Raw genomic sequence first — 19,969 nt, 5'->3', positions numbered from 1 at the left:
TCTGCCCCCAGCCTATTTCTCCATGGGATGCACTCAAGGGGGCTGTGGGCACAATTTGGGGCAGCTCCTGCACCCATGGATGGACAAAGGGGTATCTCCAGCAGCTCTGAAATGCCCCAGTTCTGGGGAGACTGACCTGACCCCCTTTCTGCACACCCTGCTGCCGGGTCCAGCCCAAAAATCACCCCCTCTGGGTGTCAGCATCTGTCCTCAGGGACATCCCCCTCCAGCGCCACTTCTCCCTAGGAAACCCCCAGCAGCACCAGCTTTGCTCACACGGGAAAAGCAAATCCCGGCTCTGGGACTTGGGCACTGCAAAACCCCCAGAGTCAGCAGGACGTGGCCGGTGGGGGCAGTTGGGATGGGTGATGGGCTCCAGACTCCACACATTTTCTGTGCACCCCCAGCCCGTGGTCCCTGCTGGGGTACGTGGGGACATGGTGTTGGCCATCTCCATGATGAGCAAAAGGTTGCAGAGCAGCATTGACCATCACAGGGGGCTTTGAGGAGATGTCAGAGGGGAGGAGGGTGCTCTCCTCGCCCCTCCCCATGTCCATCCTGGCAGCTCAGGCTTCAGCTGGTGCTGTGGAAGGGGAACGTTGTGCAGCTGTAGCCACTAAACCCTAAATGAACCCGCTTAAAGCTGCAGCCTGGGCTGGCTGTTGCTCCCTGCAGGCTCAGTGCTGGGAAGAGGAGCTTTGGGTGGCTGCAGGTGAGGTGGAGCTTGTGTATTTTGGGTCTTGCAGCCTCCTCTCCATCCTGGCTGGTTGTGGGAATGCTGTGCCACAGACCTGCTGAGATGGAGTAAAACCATCCCTCTCTTGCCAAGGACTCTCCTGGGGCAAGCTGTGATTATGGGGGAGCAGCATTCCCAGGATGGTCGAGGTGGGAGGCATCTAATCCAAGCCCTGCTCAAGCAGGGTCACCTGAAACAGGTTATCCAGGGCTGTGTCCAGGTGGGATTGGAATATCTCCGTGGGTGGAGACTGCAGAGCCTATTGGGGTGACCTGTTCAAGTCGCTGACCACAGTTTAAAAAAAAAAAAAAGTGTTTTCTCTTATAATCTCAGCACTTTGGCTGACAGGATCCTTCTTTTCACTCCCCAGGGTTTAGTGATGCCTTCAACATTGATACCAAGAGGCCCAAAATCATAGCTGGCTCTAAGGAAGCATATTTTGGCTACACAGTGCAGCAGCATGACATCGGGGGGAAGAAATGGTAAGTGAGCTCTGCAACGGGTTCTGGAGGGGAGGGGAACTAAAGCAACCTACCCAAACCCTGGAGTATCTCCTCCTGCTCCCTCTGACCACTGCTTTGGGATGGCCAGTGCTCCAGCTCCAAGGGAAGCCCAGGTTTGCTCTTGGTGATGCTGGTGCCACACCAGCCTGGGCAAAGTAGAGAAGAGAAAACCCTCTTTCCTTCAAAAAGACATTTATGTGTGGGACAACAATATATTCTGTATTTGATAGTGTGTACAGGCTGCTGTGCTCTGGGTCCTGTCTGGCTTCCTCTCCGTGGCAGGTGCCACACACAGGATGTCATTTCAGGCAGGTTCGCAGTTTCCCAGGGGCCCCTTGGCCTCTGATGCTCACTTGGAAACCCATCTGGGTTTTGGGTTGAGGTCATCCCATTTTATATAGTTTCCACCAAAGAGCTGCGGTCTGCAGAAGTGCTCAGACCTGCCTGCGTCTGTCAGGAGTGCAAGATGAAGCTGGGATGGGTTTTTGCTCGGGTTTTGGGTTTCACAGCAGGTTTTGCTCCTCGCCAGGGCTGATCCCCACTGGGGGACCCTGCACAGATGTTGGCAGAGACCCTTGGTGCTCTCCGGGAGCACATCTGGATGCTGCAGTGATGAGGGCAGCTCAAAAGCCCATTCAATTCCCTGCAACTTAATTACTGCAGAGCTGAAGGATCTGCCCTGCGGATGGACAACAGCCAGGCTTAAGGCAGCAAGCAAATGTGTAATTAATGCAGTAGATAGCCCTGAAATTCATAAATTGGACCTGTGTTGCCTTTGCTGGGGCTGATGGGGTGCATGGTGCCGGATCCTGTCCTGTGTCCTCAAGCCAAGCTGATGTTTTCCTGCAAGGAGTAGCAGGAGGTTTGGCTTCAACCTCAGCCTCCCCAGCTGCCGTCAGCACGCCTGAAACCCCCGTTGCCGCTTCCCTTCTGTTTACTGGAGGGTCAGGGCCAGCTGTGCAGGCATGCTGTGGTGAGCCTTTCCACTGGCTCCTGGTCGTGGTTTTCCACAAGGATTGTGTGCTTTTCCTAAATAGTGCTGTGCACCTAGTTAATGGGGTGATGCTGATGCTGCACTGGGGCTGTGGGAGCCATCCGAGCTCCGGTGGTCCCAGCCACATCCCAGGGAGCTGTTTGCAATTGAATCCTGTCATGTTTCAACTCTTTCAGTCACCATCTCCTTCTGCCATCCAACGGAAACCTGTGTTAATATTCATAAAGCTTTGAATGGTAGGATAAGGTTCAGCTTTCCGCTGGGAACGTAGGCTCTGGGATGGGCTGGGAAGGGAGAGGGCTGCCTGGAGTGCAGCCCGTGAAGCTGCCTCTGCCCCGTTGCAGAGACGGGTCCTGAGCCGGTATTTTAGCACCCAGCATCCCCTCGGAAGTTCAGGCGCTCACATCTGCACAGCAGCGATGGGCTCTTCCACTGCTTCAGCTCAGGACAGAGCTCAGGGCTGCTTGCAGCCAGGCTAAGTCTCCCAAGAAGAGTTCCCATGCTGGGTACCTGGGCATCCCTGTGGTCCCTGAGCCAGGTCTGCATGCAGCAGCTGGAGAGCTTCCTCCTGGAGCTGACCCTGCCTGGGGTTGTGTTGGTAACTGAGTGATCTCTCAGGATCCTTTTCATCCTCACTGTCCATGAACCTGAGTGACAGGACTGCTTCCCAATCGGCTAGCTTACACTCAACAAGCCAGAAGCCAGAAACATGTGGCATGGGATGCAGCCTTTCACCCTCTCTTTTCTTGAGAATGTGGATGTTTACCCAAATAAATGTGTTTTTTTAGGGGGAGGTAAAGAATTTTGGGCAGCCTGACAGCACAACTGTTTGTGGCCAAAGCCAGCGGAGCACGTCATAAACGTGGTTTTCAAGTAGTTTCATTATTTTTTTTTTATTCCTGCAACATCCCCTGCTTGACACCTGGGTGGGGGCAGATGATGTTGCTCTGCTTCCACCCTCATCTCCCTCCATGTAATGCTGGATCACACCTGAGTGGCGCCATGTGCTTAATTTCTGCGGGAATCTCCGCCCAGCCTGGTGTCTCCATCCCTCTCCTGCTCCTGGGCATGTCTGCAGGATGGGGACCATGCTCTTTAGGTCAGTTGATCTGATGCTTCAAGAGCATGTGAGCTCTTCACTTGCACAAACCTCTGCTGTGAAATATTTTCTGGGAGTGGATCCAAAACACCAAAAATTTGATGGTATTTGCGCTGGCCCGTGCCAGAGGCTCTGGATCCACAGAGGTGTCTGCTGGGTGGGGGTTAAGCCCAGGAAAGGCTGTTCAGAGAGCATGGTTCTCCAAAGCAGATAAGGAACAGGAACTGAGTGTCTCTGCCATCACATTCCTCCTTGTCTTTGCTTCTGGACAATATCTTTTCCATATTTCTTTTCATCCTAAAAATGCCAAAAATCTCCCCTTGGAGGGGAGCGGTCTAACTGGGTGCAAATGGCACCCAGCTGCCCTGTTCCAAGGTGCTCATGTGCCATCGTGCTCCTCAAATGACCAAAGGACATCCATGGGTGCAGGTGGTGGGATGCCCTCCTGGGGCTGCAGCTGAGCCTTGGTCCCAAAGAAGGGCAGGAGATGCAGGGCAGGGATGCTCCATGCCTGTCCCATCCCTCAGCCCACCTTGCAGAGGTGCTGGCCAAAGTATTTGGGACATCTGCAATCCCTTCCTGCATCCTGGGGGTTTGGTTTCCCTGCCAGGTGCAGACAGCAGCAGTGGCTAAGCCGTTGGGTGTTCAGCCCCTGCGTGGGCTGGTTTTGTTGATCTGCGGAGATTTCTGCCCAAAGTGAGCTCTGAGGGAGAAGCCCAGCAGAGATGGGTAGAAAACACCCTTGTGTGGAATATTTTCAGCACAATTGTAGCTATAGGTGTTGGTTTAGGCATGATCCTGGCAGAGGGACTGCGATTCCCATGCCATTTGGGGTGTTTTATGCCTTTTTCTCAAGCCTCTGACCTGCCACCATCACTGATGGGGTGGTCAATCGTTGGCTTCCATGGGGACAGGCAAAGGGAGGATTTTGCCTCCTTTCCCAGCAGGATACTGGAGCAAAGACCAGTTCTGGCTCGTTTTGGCTGTTGTCATAGCTCTCCTGCCAACATCAGGCAGGACACAGCTGTAGTTTTCTCCTCTGTTGGTTCCTCTGCATGAAAAAAAGGGATGTTCTCCGCACAGAGTGAGCGTAGGTATATACATAAGTACAGTGTGTATTTGAATATGCAATTATGTAGTATAAAATGTCTATTAAATATGTGTACACAGTTAAAAAATGAAGCCAGCATGACTCATTCTGGTTAAAGGATAAATGACTGAGCAAACAAAACATCTATAGTATAAACCAAGGACGTACAGAGAGAGCAGGATGATAATTGCGCCGAGCCTCGGCCAACCCCGGGAGCTGGCAGGAGAAATGGAGATGCAAAGATGAAGCCCCAGTTGCTGGTAAGGCAGAAGCCAGACGATCATCCTTCAATACCATTCCAGAGGAGTTCAGCCAAATCCCCTGAAACGCAGAAGGGCTCCGAGAAAGGCAGCGGTTATCTCAGAAGCGGGGTTCGTATGGGAGCGATGGTTATAGCAACGTGCGGAGACTTGGCTGCCAAATACCAGATGTGGAATCTGAGGACTTTGGCACCTATCCTTCAGTCTGAGTCTCTTAATGCTGCTGTTGGCTCGTGTGGGTGGGTTTAGAAGGGTTTCAAAGCAGCTTTTTCTATATATATATGTAGGTATGTGCGTAGAGGCTTATTTGCGTGTATACAAACTTACCTACAAAAATCTGTAGGTGAATTTTCTGTTGTGATTTTCCCCTTTTTCTAACCTTTCAGGGAAGGAGCCAGGCTATTTGCAGATGGGGGCTGTAACTGCAACCCTGATAGTGGAAAATCTGGGAGGATAGAATTCACATTATTAAACTCCAGGGGGAAAAAATATGCTTGGATGTATACTGCTCAAATAGCTCATCCACTTGTGGGGTGGCTTTTCTCTGCTCACTGTCTTCCACAGCAGCGAGTAGCTTTCAGACCTCCTTCTCAACACTTTCTCACCCTTTTTCATTAAGCAGAAGGTGCAATCTGAGCACCTTCTCCAAGTATGTGAATGGAAAGTATTACAACAGGCTACCAAAACTCATCCTAATGTGCAGTTTAGCTTCGTGCAGCAGCAGTCTGGCAGCATTCCCAGCGCAGGCAGGGCAAGCAGTGCCCAGCGTTACAGGGTCTGAGCATCCCCAGTCCCCAGGGCTGGACATCTCCAGTGAAATGGGATCTCCCTGTGCTGCTGTGCTTGGGGTAAAGTGGCCTGGCAGGAGTTTTGGTTGAAGGAGAAGGCGTTACTGCAAGGGTAGGGATGATCGTGGTGTTGACTTGGCCTGGAGCTGCTCCTGGGTCCAAGTCACCCTTCGGTTTATGCCACTTTGGGTGTGTTTAAGGTGTGAATTGCATGAGCTCAGGAAGGTTTGTCGCTGTGGATGGATTTATTTGGGCAAGATAAGTGTGTTCAAGCATGCAAGGAACTTCCACGATTGCGTATGGGATGTATGTCCCTCAAATGTAGAAGGTCTCATCCCCGTGTGCGCTCTTCTCACGCTACACGTGGTGGTTTGTGGCAAACCTAAACTTGAATCACCTTGAGTTTGGGGAGAAAATGTTCTTAGAGGTCCAAAAATCAGGTGGAAAAAGGGAAAAAAGTTCCCTTCACCTTTCATCTTCCCTCTCCCAATTGCTTTTCTTGACTGCTCCCCATCATCCGCTAAGTAGGAACTGTGTCCCTCCCTAAGGAAGGATAAAAGGACCCATTTCCTGCTCCACACACAGGAGTCACGCCAACCACCACCCTCAGCTTTCCAAAGCCACTGGACACCCCAGTACAGAAGTGGGAGCGGGGCCCAGGGGCTGGGTTGTGCCCCACAGGGCAGGTAGCAGGGGAGTGCCGGGACTGCTGTCCCACACAGGTTTGTGTCTGTGGATTGAAAGTTTCCAGCTATGCAAAAATTTAAGCTTGAGAAGAACTGGCTGTGGAAGGAAAGCCCTGGGAATAAACATCCACTAGCCTTTAGAAGCTGTGAAAATAATAAGAGCATTCCCGAGCTGGCTGAGGCCAGGGCTTTGCGGATGCTGCTGGCAAGTTGGCATGGCTGGTCCCGGATGAGCTTCAAGGGCTGTGGGTCTAGCTTTTGGGATGCTGGATGCTCTAAAGATGCCCTCTCCCTCCTGAGCACAAGCTTCGTGCTGTCCCAACCCCGCTTTGCAGCAAAGGGTTGCTGTGAAGCCTCGGTGCAGGATTTGGCCCCTCCTTGCTGCCCTCAGCAAGAGATCATCCTTGTGATCACCACAGCGCTGATTCCCCCATCCAAGGGTTTCTGGAGCAGGGGCAGCCCTGAGCCCCCGTCCCCACAGCTGCTCCAGGCACAGACAAGACGTTTCCAGTCTGAGCACGGCCAAAGGGAAAAAGGAGGAGGGAGAAGAGAGAAAAATCTGCTTGGTGGATTTAAAGCCATAATTGTGCTGATCTGGAAAAACAGTTAAAGAGTTTGCTATTTCCCTACTACTGCGAGAGGCTTTCTTGGCTGTAATTCTCCTGTGGTTTGGCCAGTACCCGAGCACATGGATTATTTTGGTGAAAGGGTACATAACTGCAAAGCATTCCTCCGGCACGGGGATAATGTCTGCTCCCGGCTCTCCCTCCCACCGTGCCGGGGCTGCAGGCACGGACTGCCCACAGGGTGCAGGATGCTGTCACAGCCCAACCCATCTCCCATGTTCTCTGGTTGTCCCTGTTCTGGCACGATATGGCCTTTTTTTCCCTAGAAAATCCCGTGGGCTCCGTTATTAACATTGCTGGGCTCACAAGGGCTGCTCCACAGGTTGCTCTGTCCATGCCTGGCACCTTCCTGAGTGCCTTGGAGGATACGGGGCATCTGACACCCCTGGGGCAGAGCTTCCTTGCCATAAAGCAGCGTGGTTACCACAGACTCTGGGATCGGTTTGCATCAGCTGCAAGGTCAGGCCCTTTTTTTTTTTTTTTTTTTTTTTTAGAAAGCATTTGGTCTAATCAGGAAAGTGGATGTGGTCTTGTGGAACTCTCTGTAGGGCTTGCAGAAAAGAAGGGTTCATGGGAGGATTTGTTTTTCTGCAAGGGAGCCAACAGGAGGCACGTGCAGAAATGGGGATTGGGGCTACCTGACAAATCCAGCCACGGAGAGCAGCTGCCCTGCAGCTTCTGGGACAAGGGGTAACAGTTTAAACTGAAAGCCAGGAGATGGAGATGGGATATCAGGAAGGAATTCTTCCCGCAGACGGTGGGAGCACTGGGACAGGTTGCCCAGAGAAGCTGTGGATGCCCCATCCCTGGGAGTGTCCAAGGCCAGGCTGGATGAGGCTTGGAGCACCCTGGTCTAGTGGAAGGTGTCCCTATCCATGGCAGGGGGTGGGGCTGGGGGGCTTTAAGATCCCTTCCAACCCCAACCATTCTCTGATTCCATGATTCTGGGCTCCTGGGAATCCCAGCATCTCCATCTCACCTTCCCCACCTAGAGAGCCTGAAAATTTCCCCTGCCCCAGCCCTGCGAGTTTACACAAGGTTTTCAAACTGCTGTAGCAAGAGCAGTGTTCCCAACCTTCCGTTGCTTGCTGGGATACATGGGAGGGCTTCCCCCTCTGAGGTGCACCAGGAATTTTAAGAAAAAACAGAGGTAGCCCATCAAGCATGAGCTTTGGCAGCCAGGACTTTGATGCACATCATCTCCTTGGTGTTTTTAAAGCATCCTCATGGCATTGTAGCATTAGATTCAGGTGCAGCCCGAAGACCCCAGCACACTTCCCGTGGTGACATCAGGGGAGGCTGGAGGTGGACGGGCACCAGGTCCTGTCTGTGCCACCACGATACGTGTGGTGCAAAATATCTGTAGCCTCCATTTATGAAGATCTCTACAGAGAAAGGGGCTCTTGTTCCTTCTAATCCCAAATTATTCACCCATAAAAAGGCCTTTGCAATCACATCTTTGTTGTTTAGGGCTGGGGGTTTGGTGTTGTGGTCTCTGAGCACTGAGGGCAGATGGATGGAGCTGGGATATTGAAGCCAACAGTAGCGAGGGGGAACCTCCCAGACACCATTAGCTGGTGATACCGGGTGACTGGGGAAAGCAAGAGGCACATGGTGAGAACTGGAGTCACAGATCAGCATTTGCTTTGGAGACCTCCAGAAGAAAGCCAGAGATTGCACGAGACAGAATGGCCACGTGCAGCCTACAGAGAGCATCGATCAGCAACTCCAAACGCCGCAGTGGAAACCCACGGCCCAGCCAAGAATCGCTGACGGGCCTCTCGTGTAAACACCTCTTTATTTCAATATCCCTAAGCAAAAGGGAAAAAATGACACCAGGAAATATAAGAAAGTATCATTACTGCTGACCACAATATTCTGCGTGCTCCTCAGACATGTTTTGCAGTGTGCCTGTCATCTGCTATTTTAAGGAGCGTGCCGGAGATTTTGCTGCCTGCGACGTCTGTAATTGCCGCAGTGGCGTGCGGGGCTCGGACCCTGCGTGTCTCCATCTCCGTGTCCTGGTGCGGGGCTGTTCCCGTGACGTGGCTGCTGAGCATGGGGGTAGATGGTTCTGCCGGGTCCTGTCCAGACACGGGAGGGGTTTGCAGATCACTGTGGGAACGGGCTGTGTAATTAGGAGCATCCATTCCCGGCTCGCCCCGGCGCGTGGAACAGCTGGTTAAATTACAGTTGTGTTTATGTTTCGTTTTGCAATGAGAGGGTTTGTTATAAAGCAGAGAAAACACTGATTGGCCTTTAAAAAAAACAACAACCAAGGGCGCTTCTGTGCACCGGTGGCAGAGGGACAGGAGGGGATGGAGATGGGGGCAAAGCTCATGTCCAGGAGTGGGTCAGGGTCCAGACCTGGTTGCCTGTGCTGGGCTCAGGGGTCAGTGGGACTCAAACCTCAAAGCAAGGATGTGCTATATCTTGGGAGAGAAATCCCATAAAACTCACCAAATGTCGGGATGGAGCTGTCTAACTGCTCCATCATTAGTAAGTTGTCTATTAATTGGGGTAATACAGGGAGCACAGGGAAACTTGGAGGTGTGTGAGAGGCTCTGATGCCTCCAGCGGGAATGCTTCTGCCAAGGGATGATTTTCCAGGTATTCAACTGACAAGATGGTCTTGCAAAGGTTGTAACATTCCCCTACAACCACCCCTAAATGAGCCCAAATGGCTTGTTGGTCATGAGTCAGCCCAGGGCTGGGTGCTGGAGAAGACCCCCCCCAGGGCTGTGTGAAGGATGTTGGCCCAGAAGCTGAGGGCTGGAGATGATGAGGAACAATCTGGGATCAGATGGTATTCCATGCAGGAGAGAAGGATGTGGATGAAACAGCCATGGCTGGGAGGAACATCCTCTCCTGGGTGGCAGAGCCTTGGCTCCTGGGGTGGGCAAAACCTCTCACGGCTTTTCCCAGTTGGGAAAGCAAAGCTCTGCATCCCTCCTGGCTTTGTGTGCTGGGCTTTTTCAAAGCTGCTTGCTGAATGTACCCAACTGACATTATTTAATATGCTGTTAACCCAGCGTACGTCAGGAGGGCTTCTTGGTGCTCCCAGACCCAATGCTCCTTCTCACTGCCAGCCTGCACCCCTCTCCCATGTGCTCCAAGCTCCTTCCCCGCTGGCCCATGGCTTGTGGGTTGCTCCATAGAGACCAAAAAAATCAGTGCGTCATCTGCTGCACCTCCCCAGGCTCTGGGGTACGTATGGGCTTAGTAACACAATGGCCATCAACCCAAACTCCCTCTCTGAGGCCGTGTTGGAGGTCACCCGGCACTTGGCCACATCTGTCTGTCCCAAGAGTGTTTTTGTGGTCACCAACACATGAGTTTTATCTGCTCGTGGCGAGCAGGACTGGCCAGAGCAGCAGTCTGCCCGCTGCTGCCTGTGCAAGGCGATGGGATCCTCCCCATCAGCAGAGCTTTCCTGCACTGCTTGTGCTCTCCAGCAGAGCTCTTGTATTTAAAGATGAAAAAATTACCTGAGATGGATAACATTATTAACTTAGAGGCTGCACAGAAAGCTGCTGTCAGACCGAGGACTCATTTTCAGGTATGTGCCACCACCACCTCGTTGACTCTCCTGACATTTCTGCCCCTCCTTGCATTCCCACTAGGTATTTTTTTCCACCGTTGCCAATGTGGAGAAAAACATTTCAAAGTCCATTCCTCTGTCACGCTCCCTCCAAGGAGCTCCGATCCCATTTCAAGTTTTCCACAGCTGAACTCTCCCTTTCCTGAACCTCCTTAATCACTTCTTCATCCAGTTCCATCTTGAATAAATTAACTGCAAGTGAATTTGCCTTGCAGGAGATTAAGTGTCCCATTGATTGAAAAATCCTGTGAAAAGCGTAGTTGCTTCTCCGTTCCTCCCTAATCCCTGCATTCCTGGATCACCAGCTAGACATACCTTCCTTTCCTGATTTCTTTCCATTTAATCAAAATATCTTAAGGCTCAAAATGAGCTTTGCAATCTCTCTGCAATGCACCCAGGGAGCCTACTGTGCCCAGGAGGGTTATTGCCCTAAAAAGCCAGGAATCTGTTGGATGCTAAAAGGCTGAGAGGTCTCTGGAGGACTCTTATGTTGGGGTGGGGGACCATCGTGCATATAGGGTGAGGGGCTGAGCTACCTCCAGGCAAAGGTGCTGGTTAATACAGCCCTGGCAGGGGCAAGTGTAGGTAAAAACCATCAGCACTTTAGGGGCAATAGGCAGAAATCAATAATTATGCAATAGGGACTAATAAATAAGACAAATAGGGGCTAAAGAAATTAAGCAGAACCAGGATTGAGATGGGACATCAGGAAGGAATTCTTCCCGCAGAGGGTGGGAGCACTGGGACAGGTTGCCCAGAGAAGCTGTGGATGCCCCATCCCTGGGAGTGTCCAAGGCCAGACTGGATGAGGCTTGGAGCACCCTGGGCTATGGAAGGTGTCCCTGCCCATGGCAGGGGGTGGCGCTGGGGGGCTTTAAGGTCCCTTCCATCCCAAACCCTTCCATGATTCTATGATCCCTTTGGCTCAGCACAGCAGCCGGTAGGTACATCCAAACGTCCATGAATGTTTAGGCGCTGAACTCTGCGACAGATTTCACATGGAAATGTTGGCTGCTTCATCACATAATGCCTTCAAATCAGGGACGGATGTTTTTCCAGGAGGCGTGCTCCAGCCAAACATAATTTATTGGTTCAGTACCGAGATTACTGGCAGGAATTAATGCCTGTGACACAGGGAATTTCACCAGATAGTGTTTTGACTAAGGGAAAAAGGAATACCCCAATAATTCGGTCGGTACCGAGCCGCTGTGACTCTGGTTTAGACACCGAAGCGCGGCAGTGTTTCACGTTTTATGTCGCCTGGTCGTGCCGCGCACACCGCTCATGTAACGAAATCATTTAAAACACCACAGACAAATGCATATTGAGCTTGACACATCATTTTTGATGTGAGACTTGCCCAGCCTGCAGTGATGGACACAGCCATCCCGTCCCCAGCCCAGGCAGGGCACTGGGGAGTGGGATTGAGCATGGTGCTTTGCTTGCAAAGCAGAAATTGAGTTTACACCAACAGCCTGGTTTTCCTTGGGTTTTGTTTTTTTTTTTTCCCCCAGGATAAAAGTTAAAAATATGTCCTCAGACATGTTGCTCTGAGCAGTCTGAGCTTTTCACATTTAATCCCTATTTTTTTTTGCCTTTGTTTTCCCCATAAGGAGCACATGAAAAGGAAGGCGAGGGCAGGCTTGTTTGGTTCTTATTTTCTTTTAAAGCTTCATTTATTAGCCAAGCCATGACGCAAGGGCCTGCTGCTTCGCTTGTTTAGCATCATGCCGGGGCTGGGGGGGTGGATTTCACCCCTCCAGGGAGCAGAAGTGAAGGAGATTTGGGGTGAATGACGCAAGGGCCTGCTGCTTCGCTCGTTTAGCATCATGCCGGGCTGGGGGGGTGGATTGCACCCCCCCAGGGAGCAGAAATGAAGGAGATTTGGGGTGTCCCAAGGGTGTGTGAGGAGGAGGAAAGCCGTGATGGAGCAGGGGATGGCTCCCTGATGCTTCAGTTGGATTTGGGTGATTTTGGATGGGACTTTTTTGGGGAGGATTTTAAGAAAAAAAGACATTTGGAGCACAGGTTTACAAACCACAAAGTGAAGAGGTTTGTAAGCAACCTGTGAGCTGAGCAATGGCTCTGACAGCCGACTTCAGGGAACACTTACAGCATCCCTGCACCTTTCAAACAGCTGGAAAAGGCTTTTCCCCAGCTGCCAAGTTTCCATGAGAATTTGACAGCTTCAGCTAATTAATCATTTAAATTTAACCAAAAAGGGAAAACAATGCCATTGTCTTTGGGAGACAAAAATTCTGTTTTCATGAGCTTCACAACCTCTCTGCATTCATGGCAGGGTCTGTGAATATTTGGGCTTTCTTTGAGCTTCCAGCCCTGACGTAGGGCTGGGGAAGTGGGGGAATGGGTGGTTTGCCCTCGTCATCCTCTCGCGTTTGGAAGAGATGCGTCGGCCTAATAAGTGCTGGTGTCCAGGAATATTTATTAATGGGTAGCGTGATAATATCTGTGAAAATTAATGGGAATATATGTGAATATTAATTAATGGAAAAGTGCCAGATAGGATTTCCTGAGGATGGTGAGGGGCACATCAAGGAGGAGCTGCTCTGAGTTCATGTTAAATCCCATTTATGTTAAATTCTTCTTTGGGAATGAAGATTTTAAAAATGAGATCATAATCTTCTGAGGTGTCTCAATTTTTGTTTCTTTTCATCTTCAAGGTCTTTTTTTCCTCCCCGCATCCTTTTGCTACATTTCACAGCTTCCACCTACCCCCCCGTCTCTGACCACGAGCAAACAGGCATCGATAGTGCAGCAAAGGCAGAGGGACAGGAATAAACTTCTTGTACAGGTCAGGGAGAAGGTACCAGACTTCCCTGAGCTTCTGGATGTTATTGAGGAGGACTCCAGATGGTTATAATTTTCCCCTAATTAATCTCCTCGTTAGCAATGAAGCTCTAAGACAGGAAGTATTTCCATGAGAATCCTTAAACGCTTCTTAGATTTTTTTGAGCTTTTAATTTGGTAAGCAATTCTTTATAGCGATGGAATAAAACAATGAGTGTTTAGTGTCTTTGTAGAAGGAGCATTTTTTTAAAAATGACCGTTTCTGGTCTAACTGGGACCATCTGTGCCGGGGACGGTCGCTTTGCCAGCTGCTGGGTAGGGTGGCACGGAACAAAAGAGGTCCTGTTTATCTGGCGATCCGGACTTGGATGGTTACATCCACCGATAGGATTTTGAAAAGCAACGGAGCAGATTTATTTTGGGGCTAACACACTGGGAGCAGAAGATTCCAGTAACCTGTGGTTTGGGGTATTTTTGAACTAGCCTGGAAGGAATGGCCAAATTCCTCAGGTCCTGTTCTCCTCCTCCTTTGGTTTACTGTTTTGTACTATTCTGGTCAAGTCCACAAGAAAAAGGGGGAAAAATGCTTGCAATGTCCCAGATACATCCCAACTGGTGGCCTGCACCCTTGGTGGGTGCATGAGTGTTTAGCAGCTCCTCTTGTTTTTAAGAACAGATAAATGCCCAACATCCTCACCTGCCACTGGGGATCCAGATGTGCAGCTCCGGGCTGCTCCTAAGTGAACAACCCCAGGTTGGAGTAAAACTCCTGGAAATTTACTTTTTCAGCTTTTTAGTGGAGAAAACTCCCTGTGGATCGCCACTACTGCTACACCAGCTGCTGTAGGTATCATTAGGCAGGACTCTTCTGCGCACATCCGTGTCCTGAAGACGCTCCTGGCATGACAAGATTCCTACCTGAAATAGGAGAGAGAAGGGACATCTCCACCCTCCCCTTCCCAGGGCCAGCCGTGCCCACCATGGGATGACAAAGGTTTTGGTGCCGGCGCCGGCCATGAAATGAGGTGGTCATGGGGGTCCCCCATTCCTCCCCACACCATCAGATGGTTTTGCAGACCTCGTTCGCTGCCAGACATTTGTTCGCCCCGGTCGCATCGGCTGGGCCTTAATTCCAAGCAGAAGTGAGTCATCGTCCCCAGCTTACTGCTGCCTGCTGTCCCGGGAAGGGGAAGCCGAAACAGTGGTTTTGCTGCTTGCACTGAGTCAAGTCGGGGGAATGACGGCGTGTGCCCAGCAAGGGACCCTCTCCTGACATCTCCCAAACCACGAGCTGGGGGCTTGGGAATCCTTTTTCCCGGGGGGATTTAAAAGGGCCTGTAGTGACAGGACAAGGAGTAATGGGTTTAAATTGAAAGCAGATAAATTTATATTAGATAGCAGGAAAAAAATCTTCCTGCAGAGGGTGGGGAGCACGGGGACAGGTTGCCCAGGGAAGCTGTGGATGCCCCATCCCTGGAAGTGTCCAAGGCCAGGCTGGCTGAGGCTTGGAGCAACCTGGTCTAGTGGAAGGTGTCCCTGCCCACGGCACGGGGTGGGACTGGGGGGGGGTTTAAAGTCCCTTCCCACCCAAACCAGTCTGTGATTCCTCTCTGAACGGTAACCTCCTGTCCCATCTCTAGGCACTGACCGACCTCTCTTTCCCACAGGCTGGTGGTGGGAGCTCCCTACGAAACCAACGGGCAGCAGAAGACGGGAGATGTCTACAAGTGCCCGGTGACCAGCGACACCCACAGCAACTGCACTAAACTCAACCTAGGTACCACGCACCCCGGGGCAGCGGGTGGGAGCTGGGTGTTTTAACCTGGTGCTTTCCGTCACTGCTTTGGTCTGTAAGGATGCGCCCTGATGTGTTGCCCAGATTGTCCCCGAAAGCATAAGGACTGCATGTTTTGGGAGGATTTTTAGATAAGGAACTATTTCAGGTGATCACATCACTCCTGGTACTGAGCTACAAGCGACGTCAGGGTAAAATCAAGCAAATTGGGATAAAGTAAAAAAGTTATTTAATATAGCTTAAACTGCTTCATTTACTAAACCATCAGGATAAAATTATCAGTGGGTCCCACTAGCTAATACCTGACTGCACATGGTGTCTGTATTCCCTCTCTGGGGGATGCTCAGATGATGTGCCCAGGTTCCCCGGGTGCAGGCAGGTTTTGCTCCCAACATCCAGCCTGCCCCCGCGGCTTTGGCATTTGGGGAATTATCATCCACCACCCCTATGCCTCACCACTGCCATCCCAGGAGGAGGGACCCCAGGGTTGCTCCGGTCCCACAGACATCCCGATCACATCTCCCTTGATGGAGAAAGCAAGATGTTCCTTGGGGTTTCTCGGGCTGGTCCAGCACCAACCGTGCCAACAGCACAATATCGCGACATCGGGAGCTGTCCTCCTCGGGTTGGGACAGTGCAAGGCATGAGGGGACAAGTCCCCTTTGCTGCCCGAGTGGGACAGCCGACGGACACGTCCCTGTCTCAGCAGGGAACATGAGAGACGGGGATTTTCTCATGGTCTTGAGGAGCGCTGCTGGCATTTGGGGGCAAAGCCTGGGAATTTTTACCACTGAGCAGTTCTCACTTCATTTTTCATCATTATCAGTCTGAACTATCCTGGGTTTCTACCAGAGCTGATAAGAGAGGAGGAACTTTGGATCATCTGCAATATTTGATTGATTGGCCACAAGTACTTACACATTGTTTTATTTTTTATCTTTTTTTTATTTTCCTATGGGATCACTGAGATTCTTCAACAAAACAAATCTCCTCTGCATGTAAATTTGAATCTTGCTGAAAACCAATCCTTTTTCCCATTGGAAATGAGTTTCAGATGAAAAGCTCAGTTCCATGAACACATCCTATTTTATTTTTTCCTCAATTAACTTGTCTAGTTAGCACAGTCCACTGAGGCCATTTGAGTAAAACCAGATGCAGAGCTGCCCTGGGGGGGCATCAAGCTGACAGCCAGCGTGCAGCAGCGTTGACCGTAGCATGGGGAAACACAAGCTGATGTGGGACCGGAGTTCAACCCTTTCCCTTCCCACGCCGAGTGGGTGGTGGATGCCCAAGGTGGCGGGAGCATCCCACTCACCACCACAGAGCTGCAGTCGAAAGGTGTGGTGTGCCTGGGTCCCAGAGCAGAGCGGGGTGTCAGCATCTTCCCGAGAGGGTGGGAGGCCCTGGGACAGGTTCCCAGAGAAGCTGTGGATGCCCCATCCCTGGAAGTGTCCAAGGCCAGGCTGGATGAGGCTTGGAGCAACCTGGTCTAGTGGAAGGTGTCCCTGCCCATGGCAGGGGGTGGGGCTGGGGGGGCTTTAAGGTCCCTTCCCACCCAAACCACTCTGTGATTCTGTGACATGAGCTGGGTGCCCAGCATCCCCCCACTGCCATCCCTAACCGCCTCATCTCTCCAAAGGACGGGTAACGCTCTCCAACGTCTCCGAGCGGAAGGACAACATGCGCCTCGGCCTCAGCCTGGCTACCAACCCCAAGGACAACAGCTTTCTGGTGAGGAACAGGGGCTTTGGCACCGCCTGGCCCCCCTGAGTCGGGAGGTCTCTGCAGGGTGCGTGTATGTCCGGCGTGTAAAGGTGTGCAAACCCAGACACATGTACACAAGCATGTAAGGGCATGCAAAACCAACTCTCCGTGTACTTATATACATGCTGCGTGCACCACGGGGCTCAGAAACCTCACCTTCCACGGGGAAAAGGTGCCAAAGGAGAGGACAGCCTCGCAAAGCAGCGGTTAAAAAGCAGCAGCTCTAAGCCCACCCCTGATGCTCGTTTTTCCCCCCCCAGGCCTGCAGCCCTCTCTGGTCCCACGAGTGCGGGAGCTCCTACTACACCACGGGCATGTGCTCCCGAGTCAACTCCAACTTCAGGTTCTCCAAGACGGTGGCTCCGGCTCTGCAGAGTATGGGAAACAATCTGCCCCGCAGCTCTAACCCCGCCTTTGAAGTCAGAGGGAATCTCTGTTCTCTAATCGCTTCAGTCCCATTGAGAAAACAAAGCGATGTCAGTGTTTGAGCGAAGGCGAGAGAGCAGAGGAAATGATTGCAGGGAAGTGATTCAAAGGGGGTTACGCACACCGACATCTGGTAAACATTTTCCTTTTGACTGACACCTGGGGAAGACAAAAAATACCTTATTCTTCCAAAACCAGAAGTAAAAGTATCCAGAATATTTTATCAGCAGAGCTAGGAAGGCAAAATAAGGAAAGAATTCAGACCTTGGCCACACAAAACAAAGAGCTCATTGACTGAAAGCTAAATATTTTGGCCCAAACTTGCAAGTTTGGATGCGTGATTTCATTTTGAGGTATTAAATAAGCTTCCTGGCTTTCTTGTAGGTGGTAAGAAATCACAGAAACCTGTCCTGCACCTCCCAGAAGATCCTTGCCCCAGCTGGGCACAGGGTGTGATGCCCCAGCACACGTTTGGTGTCAATTAATTCAAGGAATAGAGCAGAGCATGGGAACAAGGGGACTTTGGGGGGCAGAGGCAGCACAGGCAGAGCCCACCACCGAATTCTCAGTGTTGCTACCCCCTTTATGGCTGGGAGATGCCTTAGCCCTCGCTGCAAAGGGGAATTGGTTTTTTGAGAGGTTGTTAGTGAGCAGAGCATTGGGATGCGGAGGGTCGTCTCCTCTCCCAGGGGATCGAGATGGTGGCACGCAGCTGAGGACCACGGTGACGGAGTGACCCATGTGTGACTCCAGTCCATGGATGTGCTAACCCATAAATGCCTAAAATAGGTGAAAGGGCAACTGATAAATATCTGTCACTGGAAAATTCAGTGTTTTCTGGTCTTCTGCAAGTTTTCTAAATAGTGTTAGAAAATATAAACAAGATAGAGAAGATGCTGAGCAATTTTCCCTGTTGAAAACCGGTCAGCTGCCTAAATCCTTCGTGGCTCATACTGCAGAGCTGAGTGCTGGGGTCCTCGCTGGGGTTTTTGGCTGCCTCGTTGCAGAGGGTTTAACGGGAAGGGGAGGAAATGCCCGACTTGCATTATACGGCGAGTACAGGCAGGGCTGAGGAGTGACTCAGGGGTAAAGCATTGCTCTGCGGGAGGAACGGGGGCCGGATCCTGCCTGCAGCAGGCCACCCTTTGAAGTATGCAACTATATTAGACCGGATAAAAGTCCAAATCTGAATCAGAAAAGATACTGTTGAGTGTTATTCTTAGAAAGTTATCTGGTCTTTTCTCGGCAGAGAGGATGCTTGTGGCTTCTCACTACCTTGTTGACGCCCAAAGGTCTTTATGAATGATTGAAATAAGATTTTCTTTTTTTTTTTTTCAAACTAACCCATAAGAGCAAGTACCTGACTGTGAGGAATGAAGCCGTAAATCTCCCCTTTGCAAGCATTGCCAAGGTCTTTCACTAACACACTGCGTATTTTTCACAGGATGCCAGACGTACATGGACATAATCATAGTTCTGGATGGATCAAACAGCATATATCCTTGGGTTGAAGTTCAGCACTTCCTGATAAACATCTTGAAAAAATTTTATATTGGCCCCGGCCAGATACAAGTAAGGCCCAGCACAGCTTTTGCGTCCCCCCCATGTCGTGCAGAGCCCCGTGGCCACGCTCACGGGGCTGTTTTCTACGTTCTTTTTCTGTTGAGACACCATAATTTGGCACCACGCTTTTTCGAAATAAACTCCCAATGTATGGATTTTACAGGTGAGCCCGTGGGAATAAGGCTCACATTGATGTCCCTAAATGAGCTGTGGGGAGAGCAGCACCCCACACCCTGAGCGGGCATGGGGAGGATGAAATCATACGGAAATACAGCTGGAAGAGCTCTCCATCCTCTTCCTATCAGTAATCGTGGGCTGATTTGGGAAGGGGCTTGGGAAGGGATATCCTTAACAATTTTCACAGATAACCCCCATTGGGTCCCATCTGCATCACCCCAAACCTTTAAAGCTGGGGCAGCCGCATGTGGGTGAGAGCTGTCAGAGAATAGGAATAAAACTGAGCATTATCAGTGGTCCCATAGAGGGAAAACTGGAGCAAATCGGGACAGAGCGATTGATTATTAACGCTGACTGTTATTTCGTGTGATGGGCAAAATATGCTCGTTGTGTCGCAGGTCCTCGCTACGCGGCGGAATGTTGGCGCCCTATGTGACATTCCTTTAATCCCTAGGTCGGAGTTGTTCAGTACGGAGAAGATGTCGTCCATGAGTTTCATTTAAATGACTACAGGTCTGTAAAAGATGTGGTAGCGGCTGCCAGTCACATAGAGCAAAGAGGAGGTACAGAAACCAGGACTGCCTATGGGATAGAGTTCGCTCGGTAAAAATCTCTCACCTTCCTGTTCCTCCTGACAAGAAGCTTAAAATCACTGTTTGTTTTTCTTCCCTCTCTCTCCCTTCACTTTTCCTCACTGCTTAGAAAGCAGGGGATACCGCTGAGCTAAAAATGCTTTTGCAAAACCGCTCGGTCCTTAATTGGTGCTTTACAAACGATGCTTTGCAAAAATGCTCCGTCCTCGGCTGCAGCTGGATGAGAAGGAGGGTGCAGGGGCAGCCTCTGGAAATGCATCTTCTTTTGGAAAGCACCCAGGGCTGAGCCTTCAGCCCCTAAATGCAACCCCACATCTGACCCAGGCATTTCAGCTCTTCTGCGGGTGCCTGTCAGGTACCCAGGAGCTCAGCACAGCCTCGACCTACAACTCCATCTCCCCCGTTATCTGGGAGAAGTGCCTGCTCCTGAAGTCCCTGCTCCTGTGCCCTTTTACAGCAG

At 51.1% G+C, this 19,969-nt stretch overlaps 1 protein-coding gene across 1 annotated transcript; it reads left to right on the top strand.

Annotated features, from left to right (window-relative positions):
• Nucleotides 1–510: 510 nt before the first annotated feature.
• Nucleotides 511–19,519, top strand: LOC104516735 (integrin alpha-11-like; the record flags this gene model as incomplete). The annotated part of the gene is made up of 8 exons (XM_010161169.1): nucleotides 511–539; nucleotides 718–737; nucleotides 1,107–1,218; nucleotides 14,859–14,968; nucleotides 16,626–16,717; nucleotides 17,011–17,125; nucleotides 18,621–18,748; nucleotides 19,371–19,519. Coding segments are annotated over exons 1-8 (755 nt in total), but the record flags the coding sequence as incomplete, so codon positions are not given.
• Nucleotides 19,520–19,969: the final 450 nt, after the last annotated feature.

Source organism: Eurypyga helias, unplaced genomic scaffold (genome assembly GCF_000690775.1).
Source record: "Eurypyga helias isolate BGI_N326 unplaced genomic scaffold, ASM69077v1 scaffold17261, whole genome shotgun sequence".
Lineage (NCBI taxonomy): Eukaryota > Metazoa > Chordata > Aves > Eurypygiformes > Eurypygidae > Eurypyga > Eurypyga helias.
Note: the sequence above shows the minus strand (reverse complement) of the source record. Positions and strands in the feature narration are given on the sequence as shown.